This window comes from Bufo bufo, chromosome 7 (assembly GCF_905171765.1).
Source record: "Bufo bufo chromosome 7, aBufBuf1.1, whole genome shotgun sequence".
In the NCBI taxonomy this organism is placed as follows: Eukaryota; Metazoa; Chordata; class Amphibia; order Anura; family Bufonidae; genus Bufo; species Bufo bufo.
In genome coordinates this window covers 11,043,528-11,065,984 of record NC_053395.1, presented here as the reverse complement: position 1 = coordinate 11,065,984, position 22,457 = coordinate 11,043,528, and the positions used below count along the sequence as shown (strand labels likewise).

The window sequence follows — 22,457 nt, the reverse complement described above, 5'->3', positions numbered from 1 at the left end:
AATTCAGAACAATATATCTCTGCGGACTGTTTACCCTGGCATAAAAGACGCAGTTTAGATTCAGCCAGAGCAATACGATCCGGGTCATCATATCTGCCCCAGGGCTACAAAAAATTCATCCACCGATCTGAGGGGCCGTGCCCCGAGCGGCAGCGAAAAGGCCCAAGACTGAGCGTTATCCCTGGGCAGCGAGATGATGATCCCCACCCTCTGCTCCTCATCACCAGAGGAATGGGGAAGTAGGCGAAAAATGGAGTTTGCAAGCCTCTCTAAAGTGGACAAAATTCTCACTACCCCCGAAGAACGTATCCAGAAGCGAGATCTTAGGCTCGGAACAAACTCCATGAACACAAGCAGAACCGGTCACCTGAAACTGAGACACAGTTTTACGGAGATCTGCTACCTCCAGTGAAAGACCTTGCATGCGGTCAATCAAGGCTGAAACCGGATCCATGCTTAAGACGGTAATGGCGGTTTATAATGTCACGGATGATGTTGCAGATAGCTGGAAGTTATGGATAAACATCCGACTGGCTTGATCCCAAACTAAGGAGCATAAAGGTGACCCCTATAAAACCCTAAGAGCTCCCCCTGACTGCTAAGCACATACAAGGGTCTCAGAGGTAGACGATTGCATGCCCTCGTACCTAGACTGTGTGACACCTGAAAACCTTATAATAGTGAGGGGACACGACCACCGGCTCCCTGCATTTAATACGGAGGGAGTCAGGGTCACCTAGAATCAAGCCAGCAAGGAAACACAATACATGAAAGGACTTATCTGAACAAGGAGCAACAGAAGTCTCCAGCAGTGAACACTTCAAACCAGGAAGTAGTATAAACCGCAAAGTGAGGCAGTATGGGAGGGAATATAAAGGAAAGAGGATTAGTCTAAATAGGTGACACCTGGGAGAAGGAAATGAGATGGCAAAGTGAAACCAAAACAAAGAACATCATGCAAGAGGTAGAAAGGACGTCTGTCAGACCTTCTCACAGAAGTGGCGGTGACACATCCACACAGCTGCCACCCCCTCCCCCCCCGCTGTACAATCCCTCACTGCACATCCCCAACAGTTTCAGTACAAAATAAGTTACTAAATCAGTAGGTTCCGCGTACTTCTACAGCGCTGCAGGAGTTTCTTAGTTCACTCCCCGCGCTGCTTACCCTAGCGAGCTACATGATAGTATGATACATGTGAAAAAGAGCGCAGCTCTCCTGTTTCCGATCCACGTGATCTAGGAGTGCCACGTGATGTTATGACGTCAGCAGGTCCTTCCCGAATATAGTATTTAGCCATTACCATTTAGGCACCAATCTTATATTGAGGTGCGTGCACGCTCTGTCTTACAGACCCGGGTCTGCTCTGCCTGGTGACTGCGAACTGAACAAAGACTGATCCAACACACGTGCGGTACCGCAGGGTCTGTGGCTTTTCTCTTCAGCTCTCATCAGCGATCCTGGCAGCTGTACTCCTTCTCCTGGACGGGATCCGGGTCCTTGACTCGATCAGCTTCCCTTTGCTGCAGTCCTGGATGCAGAAGGGCGATTCCACGCTAGGATGTTCATGGATTTCTTCTCTCACACACTTTTCCAGTCTGCAACTAAGATGGCCGCCAGCTTCATTGCTCTGGACACACAGCTCCACCTCCTATGAATATTTAAATCTGAGCAGTCTGTTTAGCTGTGTGGGGAAACAGCGGCCTCTTGTGGCCAAACAGCAAAATAACAGTGTTCATGCAATAAGAGCTGTTTCACAATCTCACAGGTAGAGGGTAATACGTGTACCATACTGAATATTGGACCAATGAGATATAATCACTCTCTACCCATACCCTCATGTAGTATATGGATTGCATAGGTACAGCATTGGTCGGCTAATTTCCACACATGCCCAAATAGGCCATTTGGGTTTAAATTGTGTTATACACTCACCTAAAGAATTATTAGTGCCCCCATACTAATACGGTGTTGGACCCCCTTTTGTCTTCAGAACTGCCTTAATTCTACGTGGCATTGATTCAACAAGGTGCTGATAGCATTCTTTAGAAATGTTGGCCCATATTGATAGGATAGCATCTTGCAGTTGATGGAGATTTGAGGGATGCACATCCAGGGCACGAAGCTCCCGTTCCACCACATCCCAAAGACGCTCTATTGGGTTGAGATCTGGTGACTGTGGGACCATTTTAGTGCAGTGAACTCATTGTCATGTTCAAGAAACCAATTTGAAATGATTTGAGCTTTGTGACATGGGGCATTATCCTGCTGGAAGTAGCCATCAGAGGATGGGTACATGGTGGTAATGAAGGGATGGACATGGTCAGAAACAATGCTCAGGTAGCCCGTGGCATTTAAACGATGCCCAATTGGTGCTAATGGGCCTAAAGTGTGCCCAGAAAACATCCCCCACACCATTACACCACCACCACCAGCCTGCACAGTGGTAACAAGGCATGATGGATACATGTTCTCATTCTGTTTACGCCAAATTCGGACTCTACCATTTGAATGTCTCAACAGAAATCGAGACTCATCAGACCAGGCAACATTTTTCCGGTCTTCAACAGTCCAATTTTGGTGAGCTCGTGCAGATTGTAGCCTCTTGTTCCTATTTGTAGTGGAGATGAGTGGTACCCGGTGGGGTCTTCTGCTGTTGTAGCCCATCCGCCTCAAGGTTGTGCGTGTTGTGGCTTCACAAATGCTTTGCTGCAGACCTCGGTTGTAACGAGTGGTTATTTCAGCCAACGTCGCTCTTCTATCAGCTTGAATCAGTCGGCCCATTCTCCTCTGACCTCCAGCATCCACAAGGCATTTTCACCCACAGGACGGCCGCATACTGGATGTTTTTCCCTTTTCACACCATTCTTTGTAAACCCTAGAAATGGTTGTGCGTGAAAATCCCAGTAACTGAGCAGATTGTGAAATACTCAGACCGGCCCGTCTGGCACCAACAACCATGCCACGCTCAAAATGGCTTAAATCATCTTTCTTTCCCATTCTGACATTCAGTTTGGAGTTCAGGAGATTGTCTTGACCAGGAGCACCCCCTAAATGCATTGAAGAAACTGCCATGTGATTGGTTGACTAGATAATTGCATTAATGAGAAATAGAACAGGTGTTCCTAATAATTCTTTAGGTGAGTGTATACACACACATACACACTATTCATATTTATATTCCATTAGATAGGTTTAGAGAAGTGTTTTCTACCCAGTTTTTAATTGAAATATCAAATAAAGTTTATTGTATTTTAGCTTTAGTGTCCTTGACTTTTGTGAATGATAACTGCTGGGCGCCAAAATCTAAAATCAAAATATTAAAACTATTAAAATATATTTGTCACTCACTTCACCGGGAAGGTCGTCTATGGGATAAACTCAAGACACCCATAGGCTCAACTCCCCCGCCGGGATCGCTTGTAGAATCTTAGGAAGAACAGCAGTCGCCACGGATGGTACTTCTGCAGTATTGCAGACCGACAGGGGAATTATATGTGAGGTCACGGTGTGAGCAGTAGGTGGGCCGAGGTAAGTACAGTTCTGGTTACTCACTGTTACGTCGTCCCTGGGCGGCTCGCATAAGCGATGATGAGAACGGCACAGGAATTCTCTGGGGCACACTCTGGTGTAAGGGACACCGGCCAGATGGTGGTTCGAGGTGCCCTTGATGGTCTGTATTAATGTGCCTATGGCAAGGTCCCTTGTAGTCGTGACGCCAGTACCTTTTGTGGTGGTACAACCATTTACTGTAGTGTTAACTGAGGAATTGGAGACTGAGACAAGGATGGTGCAATCCAACCTATAACCTTTACTGAACGTTGCTCCTGATAACGGTTACATCCAAGTATAAAACAGCCTCTAGTGCATCCAGATATGAAATACAGTCTCTTTAAGATGGACAGAGGTAAAGCTGTAAGAGGTCCACTGCTCACAGGTGTGATGTCTGTCTCTCAGGCTATTAATGATATGTTTTATGCTTACTGGTAGAGGACCTCTACGCTGGTCCCCGTTATCCCAGTGCAGGCCAGTGAGGCTGCCGGAGGCTGGTAAATCCTTCACTTTTAACTCCACTGGTCCTAAGGCGCGTATAACGATGGCCGTAACCCTTTGGGTCTCTGTTTCTTTAGTGCTTTCTGGATTAATATCCTTTTCTGAAGCTAAACTTCTAGCTGATGACCACTAACTCTTAGCAGAGTTCTGAACAGGATGTGGACCACTTCAGCTCAGGGCTGAAGACGGAGAGCTGAGAGCTAAGACTGCACTGCCTAACTAGGCCTGAGCTGGGCTATATATATGGGATGTGTTATCTCCCCCTAGTGGTAGGCTCAGTGTAATGGAATCTAACACACCTGTAGGCAGGGATTATGCCTAAAGACGCACTGCAGCATAAAACAGGTTATATAAAGCGTACAAAGCATAACACTACGACTTTGCAGTACCCACGTGGGTAGTGGGACACTGCACTTCTGGAAAATCCCTTTTATTGGTATCAAGGCTCAACGCGTTTCGGGGGTGTTACCACATACCCCCCTCATCAGGAGCAATCAGTATACATATAAAGTAATAAAATCAAAGAGGTAAAGGAGTGTGTCATATATATATATATATATATGTGTAAAGGGGGAATATTAATCACCAATATTTATGCAAATATTTATAATTAACATTCATAAATAGGAGGAGCCGTCTATTGATGACTCCGCCTATTTATACCTTTCTATAACAATACAATACCTTGTCTTTACCTTACGCTAATCACTAACTAACTGCATGCGCCTTACTGAACTATCGCCAATGACTACACGTTACACAGATAGTTACTAGTAAAACAAGATATTTATTAACACCTAGTACACTAAGCACACAATACACTAATATAGCACTAAATATACAGTACTCAACTACACTACACGTTCCCAGATTCCACCCACAGACTAACTATACAATACACACACACAAATATTAGCAGCCCACCCACCTGATTCTACTTACTGTCCCTATGGGGTATGGCGAGGGTTAACGATGGCCTTGCAGGGGTGTATGCAGGCCACAGACACAAAACAGGGTTATACGCAATGCAAGGGTAATACCCTGCAAGTGTACAGATAGGGGGTTTATAGATCGTTGGTGGGACAGGGTAGGTGAGGGTAATAAAGGTCAGGGACTAATCAGGGGAGCCAGGGGAATAGAGATATGGGTATACAGGGGTTAACCAGGGGGCTCAGGGGTGGTGAGGGTTAATATAAGGGTATAATAAAGGGGAGGAGTAGTTGTGGTATAAGGGTTAATATAAGGGTATATAAGGGTATATAAAGGGGATAAGTCGTTGGTGGTATAAGGGTTAATATGAGGGTAGAAGTCGTTGGTGGTATAAGGGTTAATATGATAAAGGGGAGAAGTCGTTGGTGGTATAAGGGTTAATAGGGGATGATACTTGGCGCTTAGTTGCTCGTTCATCTAGGGCAGTGGTCGGCAAAGTGCGGCTCTTTCCCACGGCGACCCGTCCTGCACTACAGAGGAATCAGTGGCGTAACTATCAGGGAAGCAGCTGCTTCGGGGCCCGGGAGCAGTCACTGTACTTCGTCACCCCGGGCCCCTGTAGAGCAGCTGACTTCTCCTGCACTTGCACCTCTGACCTGACATCAGTGACATTGCTCCGCCTCTTCCCCTCCTCAGTTCTTATGATGGACAGTGGTCACCAGCATCAGGACGGCCCGACGTGGGCGGGGCTATAATAGCCCCGCCCCCTTTTCTACCCGCGATTCCTGCTGCCTGAAGTTGAACCTTCCATGCCCGGCATGCTGAACATCAGTTGGATTGTCACAACTGCACCAGTGATGTGAGGGGAACTGGGGTTATATTCAGCTTTCCCAGATTGTGCACTTGTGACCTGCAGTACAGTAGGAAAGCTGGGTGAATTATATCATGAAATGTCATCCAGCTTCCCGGCTATCCTGCATGGCACAAGTGCAGAGGCATTAGAGTATGGGGGAGAGGCACAGCAGGAAAGCTGGGTGTCTATATATGTGTATTGTATATGTGTGCGTCCATGTATGTGGTGACTGTGTGTATGACTGCGTCCATGTACGTGGAGAGTGCGTGTATGACTGCGTCCATGTACGTGGAGAGTGCGTGTATGACTGCGTCCATGTCCGTGGAGAGTGCGTGTATGACTGCGTCCATGTATGTGGAGAGTGCGTGTATGACTGCGTCCATGTACGTGGAGAGTGCGTGTATGGCTGCGTCCATGTAGGTGGAGAGTGTGTGTATGACTGCGCCCATGTATGTGGAGAGTGCGTGTATGACTGCGTCCATGTAGGTGGAGAGTGTGTGTATGACTGCGTCCATGTACGTGGAGAGTGCGTGTATGACTGCGTCCATGTACGTGGAGAGTGCGTGTATGACTGCGTCCATGTATGTGGAGAGTGCGTGTACGACTGCGTCCATGTACGTGGAGAGTGCGTGTATGACTGCGTCCATGTCCGTGGAGAGTGCGTGTATGACTGCGTCCATGTACGTGGAGAGTGCGTGTATGACTGCGTCCATGGCTGCAGTATGAAGGTGCAGAGGCTGAGATGCTTCTGGACATGTAGAGGTTAATCAGACGGGTCTATTACAATCGCAGCGCAGGTTATAAAGGGGTTGAGTTGAATATAAACTTCGTCAGCAACTGGAAATGTTAAAAAACAAAGTTGTGCTAAAAATGACAGTAAATACAGTAAATAAAAAGTCACAAATTAGCCGTATAAGAGGGGTTTGCACAGGAGGAGGCGGTTTGTGAAGAAGTGTGTGTGTGGGGGGCCCCGTACAAAAATTTGCTGTGGGGCCCAGTCAGTTCTACAGTAGTTACGCCTCTGAGAGGAATCGAATCTTGCCTGTGGGACGCATTTACGTTCCACAAAGCAAGAGAGGACGTGTTCGCTAACTAGTATTCGCGCACGCGCATCACAGTAGGGCCGGCAGTACGCACCTCCTTCCAGAGTAGACGTCGGAACGAGGAGGAAGTGACGAGGGGTATTGAAAACTTCCCGGGCAGTGAAATCTGCCAGAGACAGAACACCGCAGCCCGCATCATGGACCCATTCGCTTCAGCATGCGCTTCCTTCCTATATATTTTAGGTTTTAAAAATGTGTCTCTCAAAAGAAATTTCAATCGTGGTTTTGGCTCAGTTGACAAAAAAGTTTGCCCACCACTGGTCTAGGGGGGATGCTCGTTATCCAGGAGTTGATCCTCTTCAGGTGGGGGGCGGCTTGGCTACTCTCCTAGTGCTGGGGCCGCCGGATATTTATATCCGGCGGCCCGCACTGCAGCACCGTCCACAGGGTGGCGCGTGCGCGCCACCATTGGAGACACGTGGGCCGGCGCAGTGAGATGATGTCAGTGCGCCGGCCCGTGCGTCTCCTGAACGAGCGCATCGGGGCCGCGCTTACATGCCAACAGGCGGGAGAAGCCTTTGATCTCCCGCCTGTGGCACTCTGCATTCCGGCCAATGAGATGTTAATTTCGCTGCCGGAATGCGCATAATAGAAGGAGGGGAGGCTTCTCCCTTCCTTCTATCATGTATAATTGTCTCCAGCAGCGCTGGGGATAATTACAGCAAAGGGCTCAGATTCTGTTGAATCCGAGTCCTTTGTAGTTATCAGGATGATCGGACCTTAGTCCGGTCATTCTGATGCAATCAACCAGATTGCATCTGTGCAAATGCTTGGGGCCACATTCACACCGATGCATCTGGTTTCAGGTATAGGAAGGGGGGGGGGGGGAATAGATATTTTATATTACATCAATATCATAGAAGGGGTCTTAGGGGACACAGATGTAAGGGGCCATAGCTACACCTATATTCTAAGGGGGATTATAGATAAAATATATATATATATATTATCATAAGGGGCCACAGCCGTATATTCCAAGGGGGCACAGTCTAAAGGGGGCACCTATTTCCCACAGGGGCCACCATGAGTCCCTGTGGGCACCCATGCACAGATGCTGGGCACATCTGCGCACATCATCCCAGGATATGGTGGTCAATGTATGCATATATACCATACATGGCCGCACGTGTTTGCATGCATGCATGGGTATATATGCATACGTCTCAACCCTTCCTCAACAATATGTGGTGTGTGTTCCTGCCTGAATTGCACATAGGGAGGGCGAGAAGAGGGGGATTACGTCACTTCCGGTTTTGAAGGATATGTGTTCCACAATGGAACGTGTCTGTTCTTTCGGATGTATATATGTCTATTGTTATGCAGGCAGCGCGCCTCTCAAGTTTTCTTTGTAAAAATTGGGCCAATAATAGTGGAGAAGATCTGGGACGGGGAAGGGGATATCAGGACGCAGGCGAGATCGGAAGGAAGCAACTTCCGGTCCCCGCGTTTGTGGAACGCATCGGCCGGCGCGCCGTCACTTCCGGTTGGAGGAACGCAGAAGTGAAAAGCAAAGGCGTGTGATATCTGGGGCGGGAGACACAAAAAAAAAAAAATGCGGGGGAGGGAGGTGCCACTGTCGATTTTGTAGGGGTATGATGATATCAATTCATCCGAAAACTCACCCTTAAACAACATTTTACTATTAATCACCACGGAAATATCTAGAGCAGATGGAGTCAAGGCCTCTGCTATGGGGCCCCTAGGGAGAGAGGGCCCGGCTCAGGGCGACTGCATTATGTGTGTGTCGGATTTCTCCCACGCTCAGTAGTAATTGGCCCCGACAAGCAGCGGGCCCTTCTGTCCCCAGTGGGTGGAAAGCTGGGGAGACAATGCAGAGTAAGGGGCACTGGCGTTATGGCTATGGGGCGTCTTCTCAGATATGTCCGCTCCTGCCCATCCCATGGGTACAACCTGAGAGGAGCAGGAACCGGGAGCGTCCACAAGGGGGACCCAGACACCAAACACTGCACCGAAGCCGAGCGGCCGGGTGGGGCTGAAGAATCGTGTAGTCGATATGTCCGATCACCTCTGCTTCATATCATAGGGATCAGTAATAATAATATTCTATAACAGGGGAAAGGTATGCTGTATCACACAGGACAGGATTAGATACACGGCTCAGCAGACAGTATCACACAGGATAGGATTAGATACACGGCTCAGCAGACTGTATCACACAGGATTAGATACACAGCTCAGCAGACTGTATCACAGGAGAAGATTAGATACAGCGCTCAGCAGACTGTATCACAGGAGAAGATTAGATACAGCGCTCAGCAGAGTGTATCACACAGGAGAGGATTAGATACACAGCTCAGCAGACAGTATCACACAGGAGAGGATTAGATACACAGCTCAGCAGACAGTATCACACAGGACAGGATTAGATACACAGCTCAGCAGACAGTATCACACAGGAGAGGATTAGATACACAGGATAGGATTACATTCACAGCTCAGCAGACTGTATCACACAGGATAGGATTAGATACACAGCTCAGCAGACTGTATCACACAGGAGAGGATTAGATACACAGCTCAGCAGACTGTATCACACAGGATAGGATTAGATACACAGCTCAGCAGACAGTATCACACAGGAGAGGATTAGATACACGGCTCAGCAGACAGTATCACACATGATGGGATTAGATACACAGCTCAGCAGACAGTATCACACAGGATAGGATTAGATACACAGCTCAGCAGACAGTATCACACAGGATAGGATTAGATACACAGCTCAGCAGACAGTATCACACATGATGGGATTAGATACACAGCTCAGCAGACTGTATCACACAGGATAGGATTAGATACACGGCTCAGCAGACAGTATCACACAGGAGAGGATTAGATACACGGCTCAGCAGACAGTATCACACATGATGGGATTAGATACACAGCTCAGCAGACAGTATCACACAGGATAGGATTAGATACACTGCTCAGCAGACAGTATCACACAGGATAGGATTAGATACACAGCTCAGCAGACAGTATCACACAGGACAGGATTAGATACACAGCTCAGCAGACTGTATCACACAGGATAGGATTAGATACACGGCTCAGCAGACAGTATCACACAGGACAGGATTAGATACACAGCTCAGCAGACAGTATCACACAGGAGAGGATTAGATACACAGCTCAGCAGACTGTATCACACAGGAGAGGATTAGATACACAGCTCAACAGACAGTATCACACAGGATAGGATTAGATACACGGCTCAGCAGACAGTATCACACAGGACAGGATTAGATACACAGCTCAGCAGACAGTATCACACAGGATGGGATTAGATACACAGCTCAGCAGACAGTGTCACACAGGATAGGATTAGATACACAGCTCAGCAGACAGTATCACACAGGATTAGATACACAGCTCAGCAGACAGTATCACACAGGATAGGATTAGATACACGGCTCAGCAGACAGTGTCACACAGGATTAGATACACGGCTCAGCAGACAGTATCACACAGGATAGGATTAGATACACAGCTCAGCAGACTGTATCACACAGGATAGGATTAGATACACGGCTCGTCTCTTACCTGATGCAGTTTAGTCAGTAACATATGACTCTGCCTTTAACCCCTGATCCGTCAGTTATACTCACCTGACACATTCTGAGGGATGATGGGAGTTGTAGTCCTCACACACCAGCTCTTGCTCCCAGGAGTCAGCTGTACCTCATTTCCCAGTACAGGCACTGGTTTGCTCCCAGTAAGTATTTCCAGTTTCCCAGCTTTCCATGGATCCTGAATGGCACATACAACCCCCGGCCGCTCCCCGGGGTCTTACCCTGAAGGCGCGTTTACATGAGACGCATCGAAAACCGCCCCCAGGACTAAAGGTCTTTTACAGGGAGCGATTATCCGGGATACGTGTTTGTAGAAATGCTCCTTCCGGATAATCTGCCTTCATGAAAGATGGCGGCTCATTCCTCGGGTGATCGCCGTTCTGCCGGCCCGGAAAGTCATGGCTCCTGCGCAGGCGATCCTGGTGTATAAAGACCGATCTGCTGCGCTGAGACAATGATCTTCTATGGGGGAGGTAATCGCTGTATATGTCGCCTGTCCCCGGACCGCGGAGGGGATTGCGGTTGTGTAAAACGTCACTTACGCGGTTTTACCGCCATTTAGCCGGGCAGTTATTGACCTGCGTTTATTAAACGTTTATTTCACCTGTAAAAATCATGGTCCGATAATCACAGCGACGGCGGTGAAACAATATGTGGTTCTGCACCAGCCCCGGAGGAGAGGAGCGGAGGATGGGAGTGGTAGTGGCTCACAGAGGCAGTGACAGGAGGGCACACCCTTCTTCCCTCGGGGCACACCCTGATGGTGGGGCTCCTGCCTGATGGCGGTCGGGGGCCCTTCATGTTGTTGGTTTGCAGTAAGGAAGGAGGAGGAGTTGCAGCGGCCGGCGAATGTAACGCCCCAGAGTGGCATTACCACTTCTGCACCTCACTACTATGTCCTATGGTTAACCTAATGTCATTCTATGTATTTATTTCTAAGTTCTATATAATGTGCATTTCCTATTTTGCAACTGTTATTGTACATGTAATATGCCTGGTGCACCAGCAGGTGGCAGCATAAATGTCAGAGCTACAGGTACAGAGAATGCAGCAGGTGCACGCCCCTGTAGGACGTGCCTTGCCCAGGCCAGCTGCAGCACCTTCAGCTCAGCTGGATATGGAGGCAGAAGCTGGAAGCCTCTGAAGCCAGGAGTAAAGTTCCCGGGCACATTGCATAATTTAGAGACAGACTACAGAAAGAAGATGCAGCCTACAGCGAAGACTAAATTATACAGCTAGCCTGTCAGCACAGCAGAGCCAGAGAGCAACAGACGTAGCAGAGAGGAGTTTGCCTGCCAGAGTTAATGCCAAAGCCTGCTGGAACCAAGACAAAGCCTGTAAATGGTTTATTGAGAGTAAGGACTCATGCAAACGACCGTTGTGTGTTTTGCGGTCCGCAAAACACGGATGGCGTCCGTGTGCATTCCGCAATTTGCGGAACGGTACGGACAGCCATTAATATAACTGCCTATTCTTGTTCGCAAAACGGACAAGAATTGGACGTGTTATATGTTTTTTGCGGACCACGGAACAGAGCAACGGAGTGCTGTACGCATCTTTTGCGGCCCCATTGAAGTGAATGGGTCCGCATCCAAGCTGCAAAAACTGCGGACCAAAACAACGGTCGTGTGCATGAGGCCTAAAGCTGTTATTGAACTTCATCACAAGGTCTGGACTCTTCATCCCACCATTCAACAACCCCCCTTTTCATTGCTTCGGAGCCAACGCCTGGGGTCCAGCATATCCAGCTAGGAGCACCGTGACACGTGCACCAACATTAAGGGACATTTAGGCCACCCTACACCACTCTGGCATTCCTACACCTGGATACCATCCACAGTATCAGTAAAAGGGGCGCTGTGCCCTTGTTGCTTCACTGCAACTGGCGTCACGAAAAACATTTTATTTTTCTGCCTATCGTCTTGTGTAGGGGCTCATTTTTTGCGGGATGAGGTGATGTTTTCAGAGGCACCATTGTGAGGTACATTGCACTTTTTGATAACTTGCTACTACACTTATTTAGGGGTTTTTATATATTTTTTTTTAAAGCGTTGATTTGACAGGATAAGCCGTGTGATATTTTTAAAGTTCCGATCATTACAGACGCGGCGATATCAAATATGTCTGTTTTTCTTTTTTTTCTACTTTTTACAATTTTATGTTTGTTTATTATGTGAAAGGGGCGTTTTTTACTTCAAACTCTTAAATTTTTATTATGAAAATGCTTTTTTTTTTAACAGTTTTTTCCCCTTTTTCCTTTTGTCCCACTGTGGGACTTCAGCTTTCGGGGTCTGCTCCCCTCTACAATGCATTACAGTACGAGTATTACCAGTGGAATATCGGGGCCTGGGTCTCACAGGCTTCCGTAGAAGGCAAGCCCCGATACCTGTGGAAGGAACCCTAACCCGTCACTGCAGCGCGGGGACCTGATGGGGAGGGAGACTTCATCCTCCACAAACTCCGTACATGCTGCGGTCAGTGCTGACAGCGGCATACAGAGGGTTAAAGTGCCGGCATCTGTGCAGACAGCAGGGGCTCGGCTGTCAGAAAAACAGCCGGACCCCTGCCACTGATCGGGCGGGCACAGCTCCTGCACCTGCCTGATCAGCGCACCGTATATGTACGGCAGATGTCGGGAAGGGGTTAAAAAATAGGGGGGGGTGTCCTGCCAAGCTTTATCTCTCCTCACATTTACATAGACCAGGCATGCCTGAACAGCCTATAACAGGGCATGGTGGGAGTTGTAGTTTTACAACAGCTGGAGGGCCACAGGTTGAGCATCCCTGCCATAGACAGTATCACAAAGCAGAGCTTCATACACTGCTCAACTACACAGACACACAGCTCTGCTACATACACTGCTCAACTACACAGACATATAGCTCTGCTGCATACACTGCTCAACTACACAGACATACAGATCTGCTGCATACACGACCCAACTACACAGACATACAGCTCTGCTGCATACACTGCTCAACTACACAGACATACAGCTCTGCTCCATACACTGCTCAACTACACAGACAGACAGCTCCGCTGCATACACTGCTCAACTACACAGACATACAGCTCTGCTACATACACCGCTCAACTACACAGACATACAGCTCTGCTGCATACACTGCTCAACTACACAGACATACAGCTCTGCTGCATACACTGCTCAACTACACAGACATACAGCACCGCTGCATACACCGCTCAACTACACAGACATACAGCTCTTCTGCATACACTGCTCAACTACACAGACATACAGCTCTGCTGCATACACTGCTCAACTACACAGACATACAGCTCTGCTGCATACACTGCTCAACTACACAGACATACAGCTCTGCTCCATACACTGCTCAACTACACAGACATACAGCTCTGCTGCATACACTGCTCAACTACACAGACATACAGCTCTGCTGCATACACTGCTCAACTACACAGACACACAGCTCTGCTACATACACTGCTCAACTACACAGACAGACAGCTCCACTGCATACACTGCTCAACTACACAGACATACAGCTCTGCTACATACACCGCTCAACTACACAGACATACAGCTCTGCTACATACACCGCTCAACTACACAGACATACAGCTCTGCTGCATACACTGCTCAACTACACAGACATACAGCTCTGCTGCATACACTGCTCAACTACACAGACATACAGCTCTGCTACATACACCGCTCAACTACACAGACATACAGCTCTGCTACATACACCGCTCAACTACACAGACATACAGCTCTGCTGCATACACTGCTCAACTACACAGACATACAGCTCTGCTGCATACACTGCTCAACTACACAGATATACAGCTCTGCTACATACAGTAGGTAACGGCAGGTACAGCGTATTCCTAACACTTTTTCGCAGGACGACAAACAGAAAAATGAAAAATGAAAATGAGAAGCACAAAATAAAACCCTCCAGGGAAGAAAAGCGTCAGTTACACTGAGAGGCGCCAGGAACCTCGTGCCTCCAGGACGTGAGGCGGTCGCTGCGCGGCTGCTCTACAATAGTTCAGCGACACAGAGAGGGAAGTATTAGAAAGCCGCACCCCGAGCCACATACACCGCCATATAATGCTGCTAACAACAGAACAGAATGTGCATGAAAACCGTACAGTATTAATCACTAGACATGGCGAAGTGCGGCCGACAGTAACGTAGCGCGGGCGCCGTCCGACATGCTGCGCCGCAGGGAAGGCGACCATTACAGGGGATAGTTAGAAAAGTGCTGAGTCCAGGCGGCGAGCACAACAATGGGAGCTTTATAGGCGGCACAATACGGAGCGCGCGGTATGTTCTCACACTAACACAATGTATAGAGTTGGGACCAAGACACCTCGTCGTGTAGACGTCGCCTTAAACTGAGCGCGTGCGACCAGCTCAGCGCGACCGGCCAAAAATAAGGACGAGAACAGCAGGTGGCGCTGTACAGATCCAGTGTATTGCAGAACTCATTACCTGCGGTTATAACAGACATGATGGCGGAGGAGACCACTGACACCCAGATGATAGGACCGACAACTCTGATGGACAGAAGTAGTCAGACATTTATTCCATAAAAAGGGAAAAAACACAACAAATGCCGCGTATAGTGCGGAAAGAAGCGTCACATTGTCACATCTCTACAGAAATAGGAAAAGCTGATTAATAATTATATGTTCCCCAAATGTGTCCCCGAAACATAAAGAAGCCCCTACAGCGACCTCCGTGGAGGACGGGGAAGGGTTAATGATGCCCCCCATGAGGTACGTGCACTCGGCGGTGTATCTCCGCTCCAGGATCCACACCTGTTACCTGCAGATCCTGACACGGATTTCCCCAGATCTCCCCCTCTGCATTGTAAAGGGAGAAATCCGCACGGACAATCCACCGGCCGCAGATCTCCGGATCCGCTCCGCAGGTCACTCCTGACGCAGGAAACCTCCGCTCCGTGTAGATGAGATACTGAGAATCCCATCTGCTTAGGCGGTATTATTTCACTCTGGAAAACCAGCAGGTAATACGCAGCGTGCGCTTGTACCCGAAGGCCATCTGCGCACGTTGCGGAATACGCTCAGTCTTTCCATGCGAATTCCCATGTGGAAAAACCGTAACGAATTACAGCACCAGCAAAGTGTATGAGATTACCCCGATCACGTACACTTCGCCGATTATTTCCGTGCGGATTCCCAGATCTGCGGCCTGTCAGTTATGTTTGTGGTTTTAGCTGCGGATTTCACCCTTTTCAGTGGAAAACCGCATCTTATCCGCACCAAAAACCGTAATCACACATTGCAGGTGTTGGTGCGGATACGCTGCGGATCTGATGTGCGTTCACCAGAACTCGTGTGCAGACGACGTAACTTTTCATTTGTCTCAAGCATCGATTCTGGATCTGATCTTCAAGGAATATAAAATAATCGTACAGTAAACCCCCCCATAGAGCCGCCATATACATTGTGTGACCGGAGGCTCCGCCCATACAGCGCTATATAGTGACTTATAGGCGGAGATTATAACGGGACGTGGACGCATCGGCCTCAGCTTATTATTCTAACAGAGGCTCCAAACCACACATAGAAGGCAACATATAGGGGTTGAGAGAAGGAGGCGGTGAAGGTGTGTAAGTGTCTGATGGGGTCACACAGCTGATAGAAGGACAGACGCCCGGCCTCATAGTCTAAGAAGACCCCAAGTCTACGACATGTTGTATCTACACTGTGGGATCTGACTGAGTTGTGATACGCTTCACATCCTGCATCAGACATAACCAAACACCAAGATTTATCATTACATCTAATATCAGACTCATCTCCTTCCCTTTCTATACTGGGATAGGACAGTCCGATGTCACATATTCCTTTCTGGTCCCACTCTACCTCCCAGTAATGTCTTCCTGAGGAGAGGCCACATCTGCTTAACACCTGGGGATAATCCAGGAACCTTCCCAGTGATTCTGGTCTGTCCTGTTCTTCTTCTGTTCTTGTTGCTGTTTTCAGATCTTCTGATATCTTCACATTTCTATCAGCAGTGTCCTCATCCAGCAATATGTCTGGAACATGGAGCCCGAGCTCTGATGTGACATTGGTGACAATATCCCTCATAGATCGGTGTAAGGTCAGTGAGATCAGAACCTCATCCAGACCATCCTCAGACCTGCCCTCTCCACCATCTCCCCCTGTGTCCTCATCATCTCCATGACCACATACTGTAATGTCACCTTCTTGTAGGAGTCTTATTGGGTCGGTGACATGACACATCTCCTCCACGTGACGCATCTTCCTGGACAGCTCGTCCTCCTCTATTTCCAGCTTCTTGATCAGATCAGATATCTGGGACACAATCTTCTCCTCCTGCCTGGAGATCTCGCTCAGCGCTTTCTTTTCTGCCATTTCCAGTTGCTCCTTAATGTCCATAAATAACTTCCTGACCTTCTTCCTCTTATCAGAGGCTTTCTCCTGGATATTCCTCTGACGATCCTGCAGATTCTGGAGTTTCGTCTGAATTTCTGCTTTTTGTGGGTTTAGTTCCTCCAGATATTTCCTCAGCTTCTTCTTCTTCTTCTCAGACGCCTCATCTAGAAGTTCCACCTGGTGTCCCCTGTGCTCGCCGACCAGACAGCAGGACACACACAGACAAACCGTGTCTTGCGGGCAGTAATACTCCAGAACCTTTTTGTGGAGGGAACATTTTTTGATGCCCAAGGATCTGGTGGGTTCTGTTAATATATGATCCACTGACTTGTTATGGGCTCCGAGATGTTCATGGCACATGGAGGTCTCACACTGCAGACATGTCCTCACAGCCGGGACAGGAGACTTAGTACAGTAAGTACAGAAGATCCCGGTCTCCTCCATGTCAGGCTGAGCAGATAAGAAACGCTCCACTATGTTCCCCAGCTTCCTGTTCTTCTCCAGGGCCGGACGCTCCGGATATTCTGCTCTGCAGTCAGGACAGGAATACACTCCAGCTGCCTCCTGCGCATCCAGCGCACTCACAATACACGAGCGGCAGAAGTTGTGTCCACATCTCAGGGACACGGGGTCTGTATAGAGGCTCAGGCAGATGGAGCAGTCCAGCTCGTCCCTCAGGTCAGCAGACGCCATTGTGGTACGGAGGAGCAGGAACCGAAAGTGATAAAGTCTCTTCCCCTAAGAGGGCGGAGAGCTCCTGTAGAGGAATTAACCCCTGCAGCTCAGAGATTGCATTCCATTGAGAAAAAAGCAGAAAACCTACTAAACGTCAGTTTAAAAAAAAAATGTTGGGGAGAGTAAAGGAAACTTCACCTCTGTCTCTTCCAGTCAGGACAATGAGACATGTGGAGTATTACAGGTGACCCCTGTAGGAGGTTGATGATGGGCTCCATCCTGAGGAGCAGCGAGGGCAATCTTCTCAGGAATCAAGCTGAATGGATTATTTTCCTCCAATCATAATTTTTTTTATTATCTTGGCTTCGCTATTACTGTCATTTCCCTGAATTAATGGTGGATTCTTCTTTAAGGTTTTGAATGCCGGGGTCCATGGTGGCGACCAGATGATCGGCGAGTGTAGGAGGTAAGTGACCGGAGGAGAATGGTTATACCTATAGACAGACTCCGGCCGGTAGGTAGAAGCTGCTCTGAAAACAATGGAAAGCCACTTACCTACAGCCTGATACCCACCTCTAACCCCATTATACATAAATAGATATAAATACTGTATATGCTGGCGTATAAGACTACTTTCTAACACTAAAAATTATTTTCAAAAGTCGGGGGTCGTCTTATACGCCGGGTATACTCAGATCCGATGGTATATTCTAACCCCCAGGCGTTCCCATGGTGACGGGGACACTTGCCTGGGGGTTAGAATATACAGGGCCCCGCCACTCACAGGAGTATACATTTATTAACTGTAATCTGTAACTTTAACTGAGCGCTCATGTCTTTACTAGGGTACCTTACTCTCAGCTCCGCTAACAGGCAGTGCGGGCGGTGCTCACTCACTGACGTCACGTGCCTGCTCCTCCCACTAGGTGGCGCAGGCACGTGACATCAGTGAGTGAGCGCCGCCCGCACTGTCTATTACCAGAGCTGAGAGTAAGGTACCCTAGTAAAGACATGAGCGCTCAGTTAAAGTTAAAGTTACAGATTACAGTTAATAAATGTATACTCCTCTGAGCGTCGGGGAGGGGGATCTGTGGATGGCACTGTTATGGGGAGAGGGATCTGTAGATGACACTGTCATGGGGGGGATCTGTGGATGACACATATAGCATAAGATGCTATATAGTGTCATCCACTGATCCCCCTCCCCATAGCAGTGTCATCCACTGATCCCCCTCCCCATAGCAGTGTCATCCACTGATCCCCCTCCCCATAGCAGTGTCATCCACTGATCCCCCTCCCCATAACAGTGCCATCCACAGATCCCAGTCAGTTCCCTGGACTGGAGAAGATCATCTTGAAGACAGGGAGGGCTGGGCATTCAGGGGTAGTCTTATACAGCGAGTATAGCCCAAACCCTATATTTTAAATGGAAAAGTTGGGGGTCGTCTTATACGCCGGCATATACGGTAGGTCTGTGGCCATAATAAAGATGCTAAATACAAGGCATTACGGGCACATACATGAGGCCTGCGCTGGCGGTGGATCCGTCTGAGATATGTAGAGGAGCCGACATAGACATAACTTCTGCGTATCCCCCGCCGCTGATAACGGTCAGACAGTATCCTAGTGCTCTTATATTTACACCATTTTCTACACCTAAAACAGACATAGAAAGTGGTAAATGAGACGGGTCTGCCGGCCCCTCCCCTTCCCCGCCCACACCACGCCCACTTTATTAGACCCGACGTGGGCAGAGAAAAGCCGCAGATTGCAGAACAAAGCATCTCTGTGCCAGAAGTCCTCCGAATATAGGCCGATTTCTGTTTAATAGATGAACCCCTACTTATCTTCTACTGATCCTGAGTTACATCCTGTATTATACTCCAGAGCTGCACTCACTGTTCTGCTGGTGCAGTTACTGTGTACATACATTACTTATCCTGTACTGATCCTGAGTTCCATCCTGTATTATACTCCAGAGCTGCACTCACTATTCTGCTGGTGCAGTCACTGTGTATATACATTACTTATCCTGTACTGATCCTGAGTTACATCCTGTATTATACTCCAGAGCTGCACTCACTATTCTGCTGGTGCAGTCACTGTGTACATACATTACTTATCCTGTACTGATCCTGAGTTACATCCTGTATTATACTCCAGAGCTGCACTCACTATTCTGCTGGTGCAGTCACTGTGTACAGACATTACTTATCCTGTACTGATCCTGAGTTACATCCTGTATTATACTCCAGAGCTGCACTCACTATTCTGCTGGTGCAGTCACTGTGTACATACATTACTTATCCTGTACTGATCCTGAGTTACTTCCTGTATTATACTCCAGAGCTGCACTCACTATTCTGCTGGTGCAGTCACTGTGTACATACATTACTTATCCTGTACTGATCCTGAGTTACATCCTGTATTATACTCCAGAGCTGCACTCACTATTCTGCTGGTGCAGTCACTGTGTACATATATTACTTATCCTGTACTGATCCTGAGTTACATCCTGTATTATACTCCAGAGCTGCACTCACTATTCTGCTGGTGCAGTCACTGTGTACATACATTACTTATCCTGTACTGATCCTGAGTTACATCCTGTATCATACTCCAGAGCTGCACTCACTATTCTGCTGGTGCAGTCACTGTGTACATACATTACTTATCCTGTACTGATCCTGAGTTACATCCTGTATTATACTCCAGAGCTGCACTCACTATTCTGCTGGTGCAGTCACTGTGTACATACATTACTTATCCTGTACTGATCCTGAGTTACATCCTGTATTATACTCCAGAGCTGCACTCACTATTCTGCTGGTGCAGTCACTGTGTACACACATTACTTATCCTGTACTGATCCTGAGTTACATCCTGTATTATACTCCAGAGCTGCACTCACTATTCTGCTGGTGCAGTCACTGTGTACATACATTACTTATCCTGTACTGATCCTGAGTTACATCCTGTATTATACTCCAGAGCTGCACTCACTATTCTGCTGGTGCAGTCACTGTGTATATACATTACTTATCCTGTACTGATCCTGAGTTACATCCTGTATTATACTCCAGAGCTGCACTCACTATTCTGCTGGTGCAGTCACTGTGCACATACATTAATTATCCTGTACTAATCCTGAGTTACATCCTGTATTATACTCCAGAGCTGCACTCACTTTCCTTAGATATACAGTGATTTCACCTCTAATGTCGGCCTCATCCTCACCTGACCCGTGTGTAACATCCGTCATGTCCTCCTGGCAGACATAACACCGCCCTTCTTCTCACGCACCACTATTTTCCGCCAGGGAGGGGGCTGCGCGGGTTTAGTCTCAGCGTCATCTCCTCAGCGCGGACTTCTCAGAATTCCCCTCAGGCGGCGGCGAGCTTCCCGCGCTTTTAACCGCCCGTTCATCATATTTAACCGCACCCCCATTACCCGCTAATACCCAGCTACTCCAGAACGGAGGCAGCTCGCTCCGCGCACGCTCCTGTTGCTTTCCACTGGTAGTGCAACCCGCCTCGATATGACGTCATTCAGTCCCGTTCAGCGCATGCGCACGCGTCATTTATCACATAATTCTATATGGTGAAGCTGCTCTTATCCTATATCGTCCCCCTCCTGACTTTCATGATGTAGTTCTCTCACGTTAGGATCGTGGCACATCGTCATCACCACCAAAACATCTGACGCGGAATTTCAACCTTGCAATACAAAATGTTGAACCTGTCTCCATTCTGCAGCGAATCCGCCTGTGCGCCGTGGGGGTGCGCCAAATGTGAATCCACGCCTGGGCGGCTGCATGGTGCTGGATATGTCTCCGTCTATTCATCTTTTCTGTTGTTTTTCCAGATTCACAAGTCTTTATAAGGAAGCACCAAAGAGCCCTGTGTCAGCGGATGCCTCTCCTGCCGCCATTACTGCTGGAGCTGCGGCACCGGGGGGTCATTAACGCGGACGAGGAGGACGAGATCTCACGCCCCACGTTATACGGCAGCATGAAAAACCCAAAACTCCTGGAGATGATCAAAAAGAAAGGAGCGGAGGAGGAATTCTACAACGTCCTGAAGGAGAAGGACCCTCGCCTGGTGGAGGACCTGACACCCCGCAAGGCGTCACACAACGCTGCGCCAGAGGTGGCGTCCCAGGGGGTTTCGGGGCAGCTTGGAGTGTAATCAGAGAAGACTGATGAGTGACTATGGGAGGGGGCGGCCACGAAAGTGAACGAGGCTAAGAGGGGCCCCGTTATAACTGATCCGATCGAGGGCCGAAGTTATTGAGAACAGTGAAACGCTTTTTAACCCCTTGTGGTTAAAAACAAAAAGACAGATTCTGACCCCCGGGAGGAGGATTAATCCTGCTTCCAGTGTGAATGACGTTATTTTCTATTCGATTCCTTATTTTTTCCAGGAAAAATCAATTTATTTTTTTTAAATGAAATCTTTAGTGTGAAAAAAAAATTACATTCCGTCATTTCGCTATTTATTCTATAAATGTTAATTTAGATTTTATTTCTGTAGAAATTCTTCACGTACACAGGAATATTCGAGGTCCGTACACCCTCGGGGTGGTCCACAGAGTACGGCACCTGTGGCAGTCTGGGAGGTCACGCCCTCACAGATTGTTTCCTGTCAGATTTGTATAAATCCGGGGCGTGCTCCATCGGACGCAGCAACACAGAGGTACAAGAGGGAGATCAGATCTCCGTCAGGCCTCATTCAGACACCAGTCACGTGGCTCAGTTTTCGTACCACTATTCCAGCCACAAATCTGCAGGTCCAGCACAGAGATCAGGAGCCCCGCGGCCGGTCACTAGGCCGTCC

At 48.3% G+C, this 22,457-nt stretch overlaps 1 protein-coding gene across 1 annotated transcript; it reads right to left on the bottom strand.

Annotated features, from left to right (window-relative positions):
- Positions 1 to 15,055: 15,055 nt before the first annotated feature.
- Positions 15,056 to 17,658, bottom strand: LOC121007346 (E3 ubiquitin/ISG15 ligase TRIM25-like). The gene has a single exon (XM_040439219.1). It carries the CDS (start codon positions 17,638 to 17,640, stop codon positions 16,075 to 16,077), a length of 1,566 nt encoding a protein of 521 aa, XP_040295153.1. The 5' UTR covers positions 17,641 to 17,658; the 3' UTR covers positions 15,056 to 16,074.
- Between the last annotated feature and the right edge of the window lie 4,799 nt (positions 17,659 to 22,457).